The sequence below is a fragment of the Tauraco erythrolophus genome, chromosome 7 (genome assembly GCF_009769465.1).
Source record: "Tauraco erythrolophus isolate bTauEry1 chromosome 7, bTauEry1.pri, whole genome shotgun sequence".
NCBI lineage: Eukaryota > Metazoa > Chordata > Aves > Musophagiformes > Musophagidae > Tauraco > Tauraco erythrolophus.
Window position 1 is genome coordinate 21,066,591 of NC_141471.1, and position 19,439 is coordinate 21,086,029.

A 19,439-nucleotide genomic window follows, 5' to 3' on the forward strand; every position below is an offset into this window, starting at 1 on the left:
TGCAAATATTAAGGACATAACATGACAGTTTATATAATTAGATAATCTAGCAGATTATTAGATTAGGTAAACAAAGTAAATTATCATTGTGCAAATGTGTCCTACAGTAAAAAAAAAAAACAAACCACAACAACAAAAAACCCACCTCACTCAAGGGAAAAAAAACAAAACCACCACACAAAACCCACTATACCGCCTCTTTGCAGACCTTTCTAATTTTTGTTTTCATCTTGGATTTTCTAACTACTCTACTGAATCTAAATGTTCTTAATTTCTTCACCCAACCATACGTTGACTCTTAAACTGAGCTAAACATAAAATTATACTCACTTACAGTAGTACTGTTGAGAATCTGGAATGGTATTTAGTATTTGAAATTGCATACATACTTTTTATTCTTTTCTTAACAAATTTTTTCTAGTTGCTTCCAACTCATTGGTGTTCTCCCCTCCCCTAATAACCACAATTTGCATAGAAAGTGAAAAGTGCACAAACAACTGTTATAGTCAACATCCACAGTCAATATAACGCATATCATTCTAGTACTTCATCTGCAACTAAATACAGTATCCGCGCTGCTTCATCATTTTACTCACAAATAGTTTGCAGAATTATTCCACACAGAAAAAGCATGAGACTAATAAAAGAATAGGGAAAAGAAAATATAAACTGCCAACTTGAGCTGCTTTTAAAAACCGTTCCAATGGAACATTTTAAAACTATCATTAACAGGCAGACTGAAAAAAAAATATAAAATACACAGCCTTTTTTTTGTTCTCTCCTCTACTTGAAATATCTTCGGGGAATAAGTGTTTATAAGGACTTTCTAAGACTTGCAAACTGCCCTAAGCCAGAGTCATCCCATTAAAGACAGATAAATGTTAACATGGTGTTAATGGTGAATATTTATCTTTAAATCTCCTCTCAAAGAATTACCTCAAATAGAAACACCATTCATCTAATAAAGTTGTGAAACCAGTAAAAAAGTTACATTGAAATTCTCAAAAAAAACCTTCAGTTAGTTACAAACAGATGGCAAAAGCTTTTACTTCAGATGTAATTAAATCTGTACTCCAGTTACGCTTACTTACACTGAAAAATTATTATGTAAATATACAAAATATACTGGAGACATTAGAAAAAACAAACCACACAGTTACTAAGCCAACTGAAATTTAGGTAAGTGAAGAATTTTCACTACAAGAAACCAGTTTCAGACGTAACTATCTGAATACTACTCCATCACTATCAAAATTAAACAATATAATATAGCCAGAAACCTACAAGCTTAATTTTTCTGATTTCCAAAATACAGAGCGCACATCTAGTTGTGGGCAAAAGCACACTTTCATCTTCCGTGATAACAAAACCAGTATCTGTATAATGAAACAAAGGAAGCATCACAGCACTAACACACGTTCTGAATAAGGGGTCACTAAGTGCCCAGGGAACAGGACAAGGGATCTTTTCCATTGGTTTCCATCTGGTATCTTTAGATTCCAGATAATCTGACCTTGCTGAAAAATCACATCCTGTGAAACAAAAATTTAACCATGGGGAAGGTTGCAGCACCCTTATGTTAGCAGCCTCAAATGCCTACATTATAAAAGAAGCCTAAACCAAGCACCAGCTCCCACTAGGACTCAGAGACCCCATACACAAGCGCTTAAGTTTCTTTTGTCCAAAGTTTCACCAGTGAAGAAATATAAAATTGTCAGAGTGCAACACCCAGCTCACCTGAAAGAACCAAAAGAGACAGAGGTTCAGCAGCTCTCCCTGAAGAAAGATTAAGGAAGACACTTGTCCATAACAAGTGTGTTTAAGGACTGGTTGCCTAAAGGTGCTGTGTAATCTCCACCTTTGGAGAACTCAAGAAGGTCTGCAGACTCCTCCACAAAACTCGTTAACCTAAGGGAGGTCAAGAAGATTCCATTTCGCCATAAGGACCAGACAGTAGTGGAAGAAAACAGAAAAGGAAGCAAACAACCAATATCTTAGGCATCAAAGGACTAGCTGCTTTTGCTACAAAGGGTAAGCATAGAAGCAAGGACACCTAGAACCAAAGAAAAGTGTGATAGGACTCCTCTGTCTCGCTGATGGAAGAACGAGCTACCAGCATGCAAGCAGATTTTAATGTTTTCTGCAACTGAGAGTGTTCTTGATCATGTAACACAGTGAGAAAAATGCCTCCCTCGTCCTCCGTTGCCACTTCCTTCTCTTTTACACAACTACTCAGGCAGAACACAGAGCTCAGAACCCAAACAGAATAAAGCATCTATTGCCATGTTCGGAGTTGAGAGCTTTTCTTTACCGTTTCTTACCGGATGACAACTGCCTACTTTGTCTGCAGGGATAAGGAAACACCCTAAAGAGACACCCATGCAAACTGTGCATACAGCTGGTAAGAGAAGCAGGCGTTTATAAGGACTTACGATATTTCAGACAACTTTGAAATATATATTTCAATTAACTCCATCTAAGCCATAAAGATTGCACTGTAAACTTCCTATTCAACTCACTTGCTACGTTATTCTTGGGCAATTATCAGCTTCATCAGCAACTGAAAATCCTTTTCTTTTTTCCCAAAAAAAAACAACCATTAAATCCAGTCCTTTTGAGCTTTCCCAGCATTTAAGTTTGAAAAATACTGTTGTACCTGCATGTTTTGGAGTTTAAAAAAAAAACAAAACTCCAGTAGCAGTGTCCCACACATTCAATAACAACATTTAAAACATTCTCATTAGTTTCTGTTGGAACTGAAATTATTTTATCACCACTCCTCTTCAGTCAAAACACCACACAAATAACAAAAGGATACTCTGACTTTTCTTAATTGTTCTCCAAACTTAGCCAGGAACTCATGCCATTTTCAGATCACTTTTGTTCCAAATGAGTTTTTTAAAACCATCTGTATAAACCACATCCTTTACTATTTAAATCAATTATAAGGTCCATTCTCTTTCGTTGTGCATGGTTTGCATTCAAACAACTGGTCACAGATTACTCACTTATTTTAATTTTACTTATAAAATTTACAATAACTGCTAACAAACTCTTAATATTGCCACTGAATTGCTTATACTCAATTTACTTTTGCTTCCATCTCCCTTTCAGGGCAACTTTAACAGGGGCAAGAGGGACACAAACGTTTCTGTAAATGCAGGTACTGTCATGTTGCAAAATGTTGTTAAAATTTTTTCTATCCCCAGAATTTTAATTTTTTTTCTCCTTATTTGACTTAATATTTCTTAATCTTTGAGAAGATGGCCATTTTATTTATGTGCTTTCTCAACAACAATATTTTTACTAGATGATAATGCCTGTCTTGCTTATTTTAATACAAACTTAGGCTTTAGCTTAAAAACAAGAAATTAAGAAATGTATTATAAGAATTCAAATCAGTCATAGAGTTTGCTTGTTTCTGTGCATTCTTATCAAAGCTGCTTTCTCTGAAACTGCTGGAAAAAAAAAAAAAATCCTCCCAGCAGGCCACCATGGGCTGGCAGATTCACTGCCTCTTTTGCTTTAAATGATCCAACATTTTACAACAATCAATGCCTCCATCTAAAAACGTCATCAGTTTTTGGTTATTACTTATTAGAAACAACTTACTGGTGACAGCCAAACTAAAATTAAAAATATTTATTTCAACTGTGCTTTCAAGACCAATAACTTTGGGAAATGCTGCTTACCTTTCAAAAACCAAAAATCTACTGTGCTTTCTAAGATAACATCACACACTTATAGCTAAGACACTTTCCTTTGAAGAGATCTTAGGAAACAACTTCAACCAACATCCAAACCACATGTAAACCAACTCCAAGATGTATTTTGATAACAACAAAGAGTTTTCTCCGATACCAGAAATTGGAAATTCATGCTGAAAAGCCTTCAAAGTTTAAATACATCTTATGAAACTCAGCTTTTCACTTGAGTCCTCTTCTATTTTGATTTATCTCTAAGAAAGACACACTGCTGAGTTTTGCTGATTTTTACATCTCATTCTGGCATGCAAAATGGTTAATTACCAGCACAGAATTTATCCAAATTTTACCAATCTTTTGCTGAGATTTTTACTTCAGGTGGCTAGCTAATTCTTAACTCAGTGAAAACCTAACAGTACATACTTTGCAGGTATAATTTGAATCTACATTATTCATTAACATTCCGAGTAACAAATCTCAGACTCCAGATTCCTAATAGAAAATAAATAGTTGATCTGTTATCCCAATGCAACAGAGAACAGGTAACTTCTAACAATTTCACCATCAGCAAACAAAACTGTTGCCAACAAAGAACTCAATAATTAGAAGCAAACTCTAAGTAATCTAAAATTAACAAAGAAAACCCAAGAAGATAAATGACATACAGTACATTATCCATCTAACTAAATTTTTGCCTTTACAACTACTGCAGAAGTGTTCAAATCTGGATTCACAAGCACTTTCACCATAAATAACTTCACAGTACTTTTAAATCATCCTCCAGTGTGAACTTTGAACCTGGCCTTTTATAACCTTTTACTTCATAATAAAATAGTCGCAACAGACTTATAATGTCTCCTACCATCCAAATCAAGAGAAGCTCATCTATAGCTGGTGAACTAACACACAGAGTAGGCACTACACCAGGACTATGCCCCACTATCAATGTTGAAGCTGTGCTGCAAAGTAGTAACACACTGTAGAGGCCAGAATGATGAAGTTGCACCTAGATCCAGCCATAGCGCCAGCATGGTTCAACAAGAGTGCTCTGGGATATCATTACCATCTCCTAACCAATTCCAGAGTAAAATTTGTTCATGCATTCTAAGTTCCTAAAGAGTTCATTATCTCACTAAGGAAATTTTACTTTATTTGTAACTACAGCTCACTCCTAAACCAAGCAAATGTATTCTTCTAGCATGGGAAAACCTTTCTTTTTTGAAACATTAATTTCTTCCTAGGGTTGCTCCAGATTGTAATTTAAGGATACACTTCAATCCATTTCAACAGTGGGCTGTCACTAAAAGGTAAGGTTCATCTTACTCTTCACTTTCAACTGTACATCCTTGCCCTCTCCCTGTAGCATAGGCTTGCCATGTAGCAGGGCAGATAAAATTTTACTCACCCGACGACTAAACTTGAGGGAAAATAGAAGTTTACCTTCCAGTAAGATCAGTAAATAAGTTGATGTGATCCATACTGAGGCCATGATTAGCACACACGAAACCACCAGTGCAGAAACACCCAGTCACAGGCACAGGCAAGTCGCTCCTTTCAGCGGAGTTCAACAGCTGTCCTGCATCACATGAAATTGCACCCTCACTTTCCACAACTATCAGATCTGCTGACTGATCCCAAGACAACCCCAAGTCTATTCCACCCTGAAAGGTGAATCCAGTAAAGGTGTACTTAAGACCATTGTTACTACTATTTCCCAGAGAGTAAGATTAAGCACTGTTTTAGACCTTTAGTTGAGTGTCTCTTCATTAAGGCGTTCCATATGATTCCATTTTGACCCTGATCTTCCTTTCCTGTAAACAAAATAAAACTTGCAGAAAGCAATCTGTCTGCTTAAGTTACTGTCTTTTCCTCACCCTAGTAAATGCAGTTTTAGAGTTTGCTGTAGTTAATATAGTATTATTCACTATACTGTTTGAGCCACTCTTTTTAAAGGTGAGTAAAAAGAAGGTGCTCATGCTAACCACTAGAGATCTCACCACTGTGGTTGGTGGTCAACTTTATCACTGGTACATAGAATGAAGGGACAATTTCTATTAAAAAAATTACTGCCTGTGTATGAAGAAAAGGCTTAACTCTACAGGGTCATACTACAGAATTTCACCAAACTCTCCATTTATCAAAATTTGCCCCTAAACTAAAGAATGGGTACATAAGAAAAATTCACTTTGGACCATCATTCAGCAGTGCAACAAATAGTTTGTTTCTGAAAAAGCTACAGATCACATTCCACTGATCCACTGATTAAGCTAATAGCTTTAATGATTTTATCTGGCATGGTATAGCATTAATGAGTCTCTCCCCCCTCCCTCAAGAAATCCTTTTATACACAAAAGGAAAAAATGTCATAAACATTTACGTAAAGGCTCCAAGGTTTTTTTCCTAGTTATACATTATGACTTCTAGCAATATAAATAATAAATATGCACTACAGATTATATGGTAACATGTATATTTATATTAGTAAAATATTTTAAATTATTTATCAATTTTTACTATCTTTCGCAGTATTAAAAAAAAAAATTAAAAAAGTCAAAATCCACACACATAGAAAAGTCTGCAAATCTGCACAAAAGGACCAGAACACTTGTAGGTAAGCACTTCCTGGAAAATACATACACCTGAATGCGCACATATGACATTATAACATCCACATTCTTAGACGTTAATACCAAAAACACTCATCAGAACAGTAAACCTGACAGTGAGAGCTGCTGACTAATGACAACAATAGCAATAGGAAAACCTAGCATATGATGTTTCTATAGACTTGGGAAATCCCAAAACTAACCCAGGGGATGGGAAGAGGGCTGGACGATGACATAAAACCACCGGCATTGTTAGCTGGCTTTTTCCCAAGCAGCTGCATCAAAGAAGTCTTGGTGAAAACTCGCACAAAGAATGCTGTTACACAGCATTCCTGATCATGATCCAGTGGAATCAGATTTCAAAGCAAAAACTTTTACAGCAAAATCAAGCCTTTTAGGCTTGTAGAAAATTGTGCGCAAAGATTACTGTAAGAAAGCTATTTAAATAGGAGATGCACAGTATTAGATACAAATGAACAATTTGCTTAAAAATCAGACTGTATATTCAGTATTATGAGAAGATAAAAGAACTGGGATTCAAAAAATCATAATCAGTTCAAATAGTCATTATTTTATTTCCTCCTCACTGAGTGCCAAAAACCCAAGTGAAATTACTGCAACAGTTAGGGAAACATTACTGACTTGAAAAGGTCCAAAACCATCAGCCTACAGTTCTCAGGTATCTTCAAACAAATGCTCACTTGTTGCTTTTCTGTTTTTTAAAAAAAAGGTGTTTATATTTCATCCAACTACTAATCCACATACCGAGTACAAAGCTAAAGAAAAGTTAAATCTCTCTCTTTCAATAGCCTTTTTACACATAAGACAGCAAATCAATACGCAACTCATCTACATATCAATTTTTATCATTTTAAAAAAAACGTACGTTCAGTCATTTGTTTAAAAACATAGTGGTGCCCCTACATGAACATGAATACCAAACTTAGCAAGGAATTCTATCAATAAACACATTCAAAGAGAAAAGTTTCTTTTTCAACTCAATCCTGGTTTTCTACTTCTAGTATCAATTAATAAATAAATAAGTAAAACAGTAAATAACCTAATTTGTAGAACTTTCATCTCTGAATGCTGAAAAAGTCCTTATGTTTATGTAAAAAAAAAAATTCCACAAAGTCTCCAATAGGGAAGACTTTTTGTGTTCACAAAACTTAACCATAGACAGTCATAGGTATTAGGCACTCAAAATACTAAAACATATTCAAAGCTTATTCCTAAAATTTCTGACAATCACTCTGATCAAAACCACATAATGTGCCACTACTCTCAACAAATTAATTAAATGTGCAGCTAAATATAGTTATCTCTTAATAATCCTTAGGACGGACAACCCACTGGCAGATAAACCACACCATGGATATTAGTCCAGGCTACACTCTGCTGAACGCAACTGGATTGTTTCCAAGATCTGTGCAAGTGCAGGAGCAGAATGACCATTTCCACACAGTGTGAAGAGACTGAACAAACGTGCAATCAGACCTCAGCTGCTTCTACGCAGGGTCAGTTCAGGTCTCTGACAATGGAAAGCACAGGAGGGGCACTGAAGCAGACTAGGATGTATTCCACACAAATCCAGACTTACCTCTTCGGGCTCACTACAGATTCTGATTATAGTGACAGCAGCCACCATCACCAAGCCAAAAACAGGCAGGCATCTGTGCACCCCCCAGTGTACCAAAAAAGGTTATGAGCAACAAAAAAATACCATTTCCACTTGGTGCTTCACATGAACTCTTTAGTCCTTCCAGATCCAGACACTTTAGCAACTTGGTGCCAAACCATCCGGATGAGTTTCCAACACAAGTGGAATGTTTCCACAACCCTGACTAGAAACCACTTGGCTAGTACAGTCACCATTATCTAGGATAACTGAACTTCCCCTATCCTGCTCCACCTCCAATAACCCAAATAGCCAGTAGTTAACCATGGCTATAAAAATAGTTAATGCCTCAAACGTGTAAATTACTCATGCCTTCTGTTTTCAGAGCAAATGCAGAAAAAACAGTGCACTCAATTTTAAAAACATTCTTCAAGTAAAAGCCTTGCTAAAATCAATACTTTCGTTCTAATTTCAGGATCTGCCCTAGTTTCGAGGTAGTACGAATGCTTAGGCTAGTGAAAATATTCTCTAATTAATTAGAAAAATTTGTACCAAAAAATGGTGACCCGTAATTCCATTAACATAGTCTACGTTAGGAAACACTAAACCATACTGTAATCATTTTGCAGTCTAGAGATTCCATGGCATCATGTACAGCAGATTTGCTTCTCTAAAATTTCACATTCAGCTCTGGCAAGGATTATGTATCCTTCGAAAGACACAGAGAAGGGGAAAGGCGATGGTCAGTTTTCTGTATAAGGAATGCCCAATCAGTTTGGACTCCTTCATCCTGATAAGGAGACAAAAGAATTATATAATAGAGGTCTATAAAGCCTGAAGAGCTACTGAAATAGAATAACTGCTCTTTGTCACTTCCTATCACTTAGCAAGCGCCCAGTGGCATCAAATAAAACCATGAGGTAACAGGTTCAAAACAAACCAGCAAACATCTTGACACGTTGTCAAGATCAACTGCAGATAACTGCAAAATGCCTCACCACGTAACACTATGGACACTAAACCTTTACACAGAAGTGGACATATTAGTAGTGTGACGGACTCTCGTTCCATCAAACACAAAAATACCATACAACTAAGGTACAGTAGATGTCTCCAACCAGAAATATAAAACCTAAAAAGCAAACCTAAAGAAGCGCTGATCTCCAGAAAGTCAGATAAGCAGTAACAGGCAGTAAAAGGAGAAGGATGAAAAACACACATAAAGGAACCTCATGCCACTTGAGGGGCTGGGGAGGAGGGACAAAAAAAAACCCACAACACCCCCACGCCATACACCACCATTACTGTCTTCTACTCAGTCAGAAATACTTAAAAACAACACAAGTCTGATTCCCAGACTACTCTGTCATACATACAGTGTTCCAGAGTTCTTAAAGGCAAGGTAACACCATTACACAAGAGCTATAAGAAGAGGCGGCTTTCAGGTACAGTTTGGCAACTGATTTAACACAGCTAACGTACAGGCTGGTGCAGAAAGAACAGACCTGGCCATTCCCCCGTATCAGCATCCGCATGGTCAGCTGGCTCAGGGAACCGATTTCATTTAACTGAAGATGAACGGGGCGGGAGGGCAAGTTTTAAATGCTGCTGCTGTCACAAAGGAGGAAGTAATGCACAGCAAAGACCCTCCCTGCAGTAAAGCTCAGTAGACCAAAAAAACATTAAGATTCCTGACATAAAAGAAAATAAAGTACCTTCAACACCCAAACAAAATACATTTCTTCACATTATTAAAGAGCACATATCCAGAAGACTGTTACCAAACGAAAAGAAAAAAATCTACAAGCACAGCAGACCATACATGAGCTAAGCTATCTGCATATTCAAAACAAAAACTGCATTGGTTTTCTGGCCACAAAGTGAAGTTACTCATTGCCGAAAAGCAGAAAGAAGCAAAACTTCATATCACTGACTAAAATCAGTAATTTCTTCACTTGTTCTGAAAAGCTAAGACCATTTAATTATTTCTATACTTAGAGAAAGACTTCATAATGACAAATTTCTAAAGCTGGATTGCTACAAGGTTTTATGAGAAATGTTTGTTTCAAAAGTTTCTTCAGGAATACCTGCATCTTTTTATCATTTCCCTTGACAACAAATGGTTTAACAGTGCTAAAAAAAAAAAGTATTAACCTACTGCAAATATAATTTTAAACTGGCAAGCCTATTACATGATCTTCAACAACATTTCTTTGAGTCTAAAACACTTCGGTACAGCCCCCTGTTGGGCAACTCCTTCAAAGGAAAGCTTCAGGTTAAGAATGTAGATTTCTGAAACGCAACACCAGTCGGAGTTCATTTTTTCCAAGGTTCACATGCCTCTTGTAAAGCTGTTATTTAAAGGACATTTGGTCCGTAAGGTAGAATCTGCTGTATTCAACACCATGGACAAGACCTATTACTGAGAAAGGGATGTTTCCAGAAGGTGAAGTACAAATTCTTAAGGACTTCTCTCCTATGAAATTTGCACTATGAAGCTTTCACTGATGAAAATAGCTGGTCATGAAAATTATAACGGGGACAATACTGTTCATACACTGTAACATCTTTGCTATTTAAACTTAAATAATTTCAATCTCGTATAGTAACTCACTTTCAGAGAACAATTCATAATTACAATTAACACAGCTATAAGCAAGATAACTAATAGGATGCTCAGATATTTTATGCACAGTCAAAATGTTCTCAAGACTCAAAATTACCACACAGAATAGCAAGGCATACCCGAACACTTCTGTATGTATAAAAACCAGAAAATGTTTCAACTACTTCACACTTCACAAATTTTACTGTATATTTCAAAAGGCTTGAGGCCACCTTATTATTTATTTCTTAAAAAAGCAAGTGTCCAGGTGCCACTTCTGAAGAAATAAATTCAACACTGTGTGGTGGGTTGACCTTGGCTGGACACCAGATGCCCACCAAGCCGCTCTATTACTCACCTCCCTCAGCTGGACAGAGGGGGTAGAAAATAAGATTCAAAAAACTCATGTGCCAAGATAAAGGCAGTTTAATAAAGCTAAAGCAAAGGTCACGTGTCGAAGCAAAATAAAACGAAAAAATTTTTCTCTACTTCCCATCAGCAGGCCATGTCCGGCCACCTCCTGGGAAGTGGGAAGAGGTTGCTCCAGAAGACAAACATCGTAGTAACAAATGCCCTCCTTCCTCCTCCTTTTGCTGAGCTTTTATCATTGAGCAGACACCATACAGTATGGAATATCCCTTTGGTCAGTTTAGGTCAGCTATCCTGGCCACGTACCCTCCCAAGATCTTGCCCACCTCCAGCCTACTGGTGATGAAGGACACTGGAGAGACAGCCTTGATGCTTTGCTAGCACTGCTCAGCAGTAGCCAAAACACTGGTGTGTTATCAATGTCCTTCTAGCTACCAATACAAAGCACAGCACTACTAGGGCTGCTATGGGGGAAATTATCTCCATCTCAGCCAGACCCAATACACATTGCCATGTACCAACTTGTCTGAGAGGACGACTAATTCTAAGGGTGAAGTACTGGTCTGGCACTTAAGACAGTAGTTTCACTGACACACGGATGTCTAACACAGACATAATACAATCTCCCAACACTCACAAACGACACTGAGTAGCGTGTTTGAGATAAGCAGACATCAGAATGGTGACCACTACAGTCGATACTGTATGTTGCAGCCAAAGCATAGACAAGGGAAAGGGTAAATCAGCCCAAATACAAGCAGGCTCTGTGTTCCTGCAACTCAAAGGCAACAGAAAGAGCAAAACTGCATCAACCGCATCGACGCTAAGCTAAGGTACAAATTAGTTAGAATATTACGTATGCAGCATAAAATCTCCAGAATACAATTTTACATAGAGTGTCCAAATTAAATCCAGAACTCTGAGCATACTTTCTCCTCTCAAAAGAGAAAGTGCTCAGTATCAAAACGACCAGGCTATTTATAGACAGATGATGGACAGGAATTTAGGAGTATCTAGTAAAGAGAGAAGACGGAATTCCAGAAGGGATTGAAAAGTTAATTGAAATTTTTTCATTGATATCACCCAGTTATTAGTATAAACATAACCAAGACAGAATATTCAGTGGAGACTTTCTCTAGCAGTTCTACTCAGCAGGAGCAGAACTGATGATAATCTGAACGATGAAATTAGAAAGATGCAAGGGACAGGTAATCACTACTGCAACTTTTCAGCTCTAACTTCTTTGCTACAGAACATATTAGTAAATCAGGCATGAAAGAGCTATCCTTTGAAAATGCACTGGTGCATTCAGTCAGGGCTACAGACATAAAAATTCCACTTTCCTCCATGAATGGAGCACTTCCAACAGCTTTCTATGAATGTTCAAACTCCAACTAAATACACATAAAATTATCCTTTTCCGCTATTAAATCTCATGATAAAACGCAGTTTCTCCTTCATTGTAACTCTTTCTAAAAATAAATCTAAGAATAATGATTGACGTTCTCAAACTAAATTCAACGTAATTTTGACAAATAAAGGTTATGTAAAATAGTTCTCTTTTTTCAAACCAGTCAGTGTTTTCATTTATGTTTAGGATCCCTATATTTTTTCACAGTCTTATTTCCCTCATACAAAATAAGAGAGTTCACAAAAAAATAAGAATAAAACTTACCCCCATTATCTGTTCTCTTTAAAGCACCATCCTTATGAGGGCATAATTCACATCTCTAGGAAAAAAAAGCAAAAATAAAATAAAAAAATGGAATGACCATAGGAGCATTGAAAAAAGAAACCATGCACATCAAAACTGTTAGCTGTCATTAAGGAAGCAACTATTCTTTCAAAACAAATGGGTTTATTTTCCCTTAACCTTTACTTGAATATTAATGTTAGTTTGTGACAAACGAAGCTTACTCCTTCAGATCCTGAAACTACGATATACTTAAGCTATTTGCAGTTCTACTTCCAAGTTTTTATTTCTGGATTCCACACCTTGGAATTCTGGAGACAAGCCTTGAAAAACTATAGCATGGGGTAGACTCACTTCATAAGAAACTCAGGCACAGCCCAAAGACTCCCCACCGTATTTCCTTCTGCTAGAATCTCTGTACTCTCCAAGGAGGTCAACTACAAAGACGTGCACATAACTACAGCTGACTTCAGTCTCTGCTGACTCTAACTTACCCTAAGAGACCAAAACCAATCTCGCTTTCTGTCTCAGAAAAACGAGGTCACAAGTTGACTCACCCTTGAAATTCTCCAACTGCAAGTCTCGAAACACGCAGTTTGATACCATATTCTTCTGACATACACCAGGATCACAACAGTACAATCTTTCTGCTATCACTGCCTCTACCAAGTTCCTAGTATCAAGTTTATCTTTAAGTGTCCTAGAGCACCATGAATCAATTCCAAATCAGTTCATAGATGACAAAAATGCTACAGGTTTGACACACATTCCACTTCAACAGCTCTCAACAACGTGCAAAGGAACAGCATTATAGGAGATCCTACACCTAGGAATCACCTTATTAAAACCTTTATGTGTTCCCAAATTAAGGACAACTCAAAGCATACCAGTCTAACAAGCTTTTTAAAAAAAACTGAAGAACACTCTGATTATCAGATGCAAACTTAACACCACATCCTTCATATGGAGAGGGACATAAGGCATCAGTACAGATCTTCTATGTGTTCCCTGAACAGTACTATACTCCACTACCAGCTAACTGTTAAGTCAGCAGATAAAGGAATCTATGATGCCAGAAGCGCCTCAGAAACAGATTGCCCAAACTCATCTGAAGAATCAGAAATTCCATTCCTGAAATTCATATAGCTGAAGTATGTCTTGAGAACTACCTATCCCTCTTAACCTGTAGGAAAATTTATATTAGCAAGCAAAGAGGCTGTCACAAAGGGTGGAATAGAAAAGTTCTTGAATTATTTTTGCTCAGTACATTGGTATAGACAGCTGCATATAGGAAGAAGAATCTTTAGGATTGCTGCTTTTTGTCTTTTGCTTTATTCATCCCTCCCTCACATTCCCCCACTAAAACGATCAGCAATTTATTGAAAGCCAGTATTAAGTCTATGGTGAAATCTAGAGATAAAAGTGGCTGAAAACTTCTGAACTATTCTGTAAGCTGCCTGCAGACTGGGAGCATTACATCATTTTAATTTTTTTTTGTAAGCCAAAACTAAAAGGACTTCCTTGTCACTGAAATTAACTGATCAGTTCATTTTAAACAAAATTCTACATATGCATTATGTATGTAAGCTGTATCTTAACATTCCAGCTTTCCAAACATTAAATACTAGGTGCTGAGAGACACGTAGTAGCAGCAGGTTCATTTCAGTGAATCCACCATACACTGAATCAGATTTTCGAAGTGAGAAGCCTGGTATATATTGCTCGTGATAGTGTGATAAAGTTTGTTCCCAGTCCAAGGCTGCAAGCTGGCAGCTTAAGGCCAGTGAGCAGAGATGATGTATCTACCACTGAGACAAGGGAAGCTGTTAACATAGCTTGCCCCACCTCTGCAAACCTGCGGAAGTTTGACATACATTTTCGCTAGTGGCAAAACCAGTTTTGGAGGTTCTCTTCTTCCCTCCGCCTCTCCTTTACTAATTTCTCCCTCCACCACTCCCTCAGCTGCTGACCCAACTATCTGTAGGGCTACATCTTAAACCAGATCAGTGAAATGGAGTGAAATAAACTTTTTCTTTTTAACATTTTTAATTCAGGTTATATCACTGATGCAATTCAAGCATAACCCCACAATCAGTTCCATCAGCAAAACTGAAAGCAGGGCACCATAACACTGCAGCATTAATAATTAAAAATGAGCAAACTTCTCAAGCAAACTTTACCATAAAATAAAAAAAAAATAAAAGTATCACAAGACATTGAGCAGCACAGAACTGAACTAGTTCTTTATGCAGAAGAGTTAAGCATGCTCCATTCAGTCTCTTCTGAGCTCAGTTTCAACTAATTTCTTTTTGTCTCATATCTCTAATAGAACTCTGGTCCATTAGGTTCTTCCCTCGTTACTTCTCTTCAGCCCCGGCTGCAACCAGTCAGAGAAGACATAAGACAGAAAACTGAAGTGGAGGAGGGAGCTTTGACAGCGGAAGAAAACTTGAGTGCAGGGAGTTCTGCAGAGTATCCTCTCACGGAGCTGGAGCTGTGCAACTGTGCAGAGATACTTGCATTCTGATGACACAGAGCACTCGGGTGCCCTGAATTCTGGCTCCAATCTGCAATACAATAGCACTCTCAGAAGCTAACACACCACATAGTGACCCTTTCCAGTTCCTCTAGGTTTTGAGTCTAACTTCTTCCCAGCCTTCACACTCTCAGATTCTATCACCCATTTGTGCTCTCCCAAGTTTCAATACACACCACATAGTAAAAGGAATAGCTCTGCCAGTGGGAACAGTGTGTCTCATCCCTTGAGAAAAGTAACTTGGTTTTTTATCTAAACTAACACTTTATTACTGGTTCTAAAATCTTACAGCAATATAGCATTTCAAAAAAAGTGATAGTTTCAGCTAAGAATTTGCAAAGTGACCGAAAAAAGTCTTAGGTACTTTCGAAATGCTTAAATGCATGTTGTTACAAAGGATTCTGTACAAGAAAAGGAGACAGTTGGGTGTATATGTGTCTCAGAAGACTGCTCACTTAAAAATTCTTATTGGAATGGTTTTGTCCACGCAGTGTCCCCACCTTCCAGTATACTTATGGATGGAGCTTGGACTTTAAGTGAACAGCAACAACTGAATCTCTTTACTAAATACCACATCAGATGCAATTTGCATGATGGAACAAAGCTTTGATCTCTGCAACACTGTGTAAGGGTTCTGTACAGATGGTCAGACGATCTCTAATATTTGAGCACACGGGCCATGTCAGTGCTCTCTTCTCCAGTTGTGCATTTTAAGTCTTAGCTTTGGCAAAGGATTTCTGACACAGATTTATTGTCTGAGCATTCAAAAACATTGTGAGGAACTACTGAACAAGCTGAGGAGGGGCAGGGAAGAGGGAGGAGGGGCAGACATGACACTCAGAAAACATTACAGCATAAATAACACAAAGTCCTATGACTGATCAACAGTTCAGATAAACATCATCAGGTTAGACAGCACAAATGTGAATACCAAAGAGGCTGACTGTGATGCAAGAGAATAACCACATCCTTCAGTGTGCTTAAGGGCACTAGTCCTATAGCAGGGAGGAGCACCAGTGCTTATGGTGCTGTACATACAGTTAGTTGTATTAGATTTGGGGAAGAGAAGTGAAAAAGACAGAAATACTGGCTGAAGGAAGACTGAAGTTGTAGTGAGTGACATTGTCCCTTCCCTTTCTGTCCTCATGGAACATAACATGGACATGTCATTTTTGCAGCTTTGGTGGAACCGACTAAGTTCATGGGTCTAGCTTCTATCTCAGCAGAATTCAAGTGACCTCTCAGAAGGAACTGCTTTGGAGTATAAGGCCTCCTGTAGAGGACTAAAGCAAAACCAATCTCAAAGTTCTGCAGATGGAACAGTCTGACAGTGTGACTGTTCCAAGACTGGAAGACTAAAATAAGAGAAGTAAAGGAGGAGCTAAATAAACCCATCTTCCTGTACCGAATTAGTTACAGTCAAATCTGACTCCACTGCATTGTGGCACAAAGTTTTCTCCCCTTATTTTAGATAAATACACCTTTCCATTTTAACCAGGACTAACAGCTACATTAATCAGCAGCAGATAACATTAGAAAAATATAATTACTGGAGTCTTTTTGGTTAACATAACTCTACCAATTTTTCAACTGGAAATGCAGGAAATGCAGAGAGAAGCTGATTTAATCCAACAAAATATCTTATTCATGTTTAAATGAAGAGAAAGAGCAAGAGACTTGTAGTAGACAGGGAAGATAAAGAGAGACAGGAACAAGATTATACAAGTAGAAGAGAAGAAAGAATAGTAGGAATATAAAATTGCTCTTCCTTCAGGGTTCTGTAAGTTTGCCACAAGTTTCATAAAGCATCGTCTGCAAACATCCATTATAGGCTGTCTCTTGTTATAAGAAAACAAAGGTCAAAGAATTCTTACGCACGTAATTTACCAAATTCTGGTCCAAGTTAGGCCAATGGAACCATTCACCTGAACAATGACTGTCAATGAAGTAGTCCTGCAGGACTGAATTCCAAGCATTGCAATGAGGCAATAAACAAACTGTGTGTCTCAATATGACCTGTTAACCTAAATAACAGAAGATCTACAGCAGATTAAACAGACCACAGTTCCTAAAAGTTAGTGAGAAATTAGGCTGCAGTTCCAGCTGACTTTACTTCAGACTCACTTTAAACTAACATAATTGCACACTGCTGCCAAAAGATCATCACTGGACATCCCCTGCTGTGTGCTTTCTACTGCCTCTCTTGCTCTCGGTAAAGCACTCATTTGACCATATGGAAGTCCTAACCAGCAAGCTAAAAATAAGTAATATTTTTTCAGTCAGATTGCTTCTTTGAGCCATCTTTCCATAAGGCCATGCAAACAACAATGCCAGATGAAAAACATTAACAGGAACACAGGGAGTAGGGCAAGGATACAACCACCCTGTTCAGGAGGTGGCACCATTTATGCTGGCTATAAGTGAGTATCAAATTCCAACCAAGGGCCTTAGCAAAAACAACAACAAAAAAAAACACACCATACATATAAAAAAACACAAACAAACCACACAACCAAAACATCACATCACACCCCCACCCCATCCCCCCAAAAAAAGAAAACAAACCAAAAACCCACACACTACACCAGAATCTAATTTCATTTCAGTAGTAATATGACAAAATTTCTTGCGCCAATTTTGTTTTGATATTTCCCTGGCATTTGCATATTCCAAGTTTTTTAATAGGCAGCCGCCATATACACAAAATGTTTAGTTTACAAGCTTATTTTCCCTCCAAAGCTATACTACATCCAGCACGACACCTATGCTTCCAGAACAGGGTTTTTTTTTAGCCAAAGTACATTTTGATAACAGAATTACTGTTTCATGTTGCTTGACAACAGCAAACAAACAGTATTTAACTGAAAGGAACAACTTTAAGAGACTGCAACACGTGACCCTTAAAGTTACGAATAACAAAATAAGAAGTTATACAGAATCAGCATCACAGTTCTTGAAACTTGACACTTCAACCCTTTCATCAATAAGGAGTTAAAACTTGACATACAAAACATCTTATTCTCCTGCTCCTGTTAATCATTAATCAAACAGTAGACTGGTTAAATCCATTTGGTTTTGCAAGTTTTAATTCACATTTTAGTGAAAACAAACCCTGCACACACTCCATCAAAGTTTTATAACTTCCTTAAAATTAATCTGGGAGAAGAGAGTCAGTTGCCAGGCAGAAGTCATTTTATTGCTTTATTTCTGAATTTGGTTCCAAATACATCTCTTTTGCAGCATACCATGCTATTGGGTATTTCTGTATATATCAAAACACACTAACTCAACACACTCCCCAAAGCACAGGGACGGATTTACCAAGGTAAGTAGAGCAGGTGATCAGAAAGTCAGTTTCTAACCAATGGCTTTCCAAGTGGCAGCCCCTGGCGCTCTCAGCAACCTTGTCTCCCATTCATCGGTAGCTGTGGAAATCTGCAGCACAGCTGACTGCATCCAGGTATTCATCTCCCAAGTTCTGTGGTACAGCTTCACTGATCTTCACCAATATTCCACCCTGTTTTGTCTCACCCTTGGGTGTTAGATCTTCACCAGTATTCCACCCTGTTTTGTCTCATCCTTGGGTGTTAGCAGAAAGAAACATACAGAAGTCACCTCTAATACTCTCTATCATATCCAAGATGATCTTTCCCAATCCTATAGACTTTGAATACGCTAGATAGTCTCATACACTACTACTTCAGATAATATAAAGAATTGTAATATGGGTTAAACAACTGGTTTAGAAGGGTCAAGACACCCATATGGGTAGTTATTGCAGTTAATGTAAAACAATTTAACACTGGCAGACAGATATCCATTGCTGTAAAAAATGTAAAATTTCAGGGGGGGAGGGGAAAAGGATATCTAGAAAACAGCTCTGGATACAAAGTTGATTACAAATCACGTCTAGAGTTTCAGTTATACCAATGCTGCGCATACATCATCCTACCTCTACATAACTAGTTAAAGTTCTTTATTGACTTTTTTGATGAAAAACTATCTTCTACGCTTAAAACATTTTTGCTATTTATTTTCCTTCCCCCTCAAAGGGTATGAAATTAGTATTCCATCTTCTTCAGAGAAGAGAGTCTTACATTTTCTCGTATTTCCCTTGTACTTTTCTATGTCCCTCTTCCCCCTAGCATTTTGGTCCATTTCAGAGTAAGGGGGAAGTTTAAAAAAAAAAAACAAAACAACAAAAAAAAACCACACACCACACACACATTGAAATTAAAACACTGAAAATAAGAACTCAGTTTTCCCCCTAATAAACCTGGGAAAATTTGGGATCATTTTAGTGATTAG

The 19,439-nt window shown here is 37.6% G+C and overlaps 1 protein-coding gene across 6 annotated transcripts in view; it reads right to left on the reverse strand.

Moving 5' to 3' along the window:
* The window catches only part of MLLT10 (MLLT10 histone lysine methyltransferase DOT1L cofactor), a 131,746-nt gene that overhangs the window by 99,558 nt on the left and 12,749 nt on the right, over nucleotides 1-19,439 (reverse strand). For 5 of the 6 annotated variants that reach the window (XM_086614921.1, XM_086614923.1, XM_086614924.1 and 2 more), the window contains one exon: nucleotides 12,578-12,632. In XM_086614921.1, coding sequence (XP_086471047.1) covers nucleotides 12,578-12,632 — 55 coding nt within the window. Of the gene's footprint in view, nucleotides 1-1,737; nucleotides 1,909-12,577; nucleotides 12,633-19,439 lie in introns of those variants that run through there. The other variant, XM_086614926.1, reaches the window with a different exon arrangement.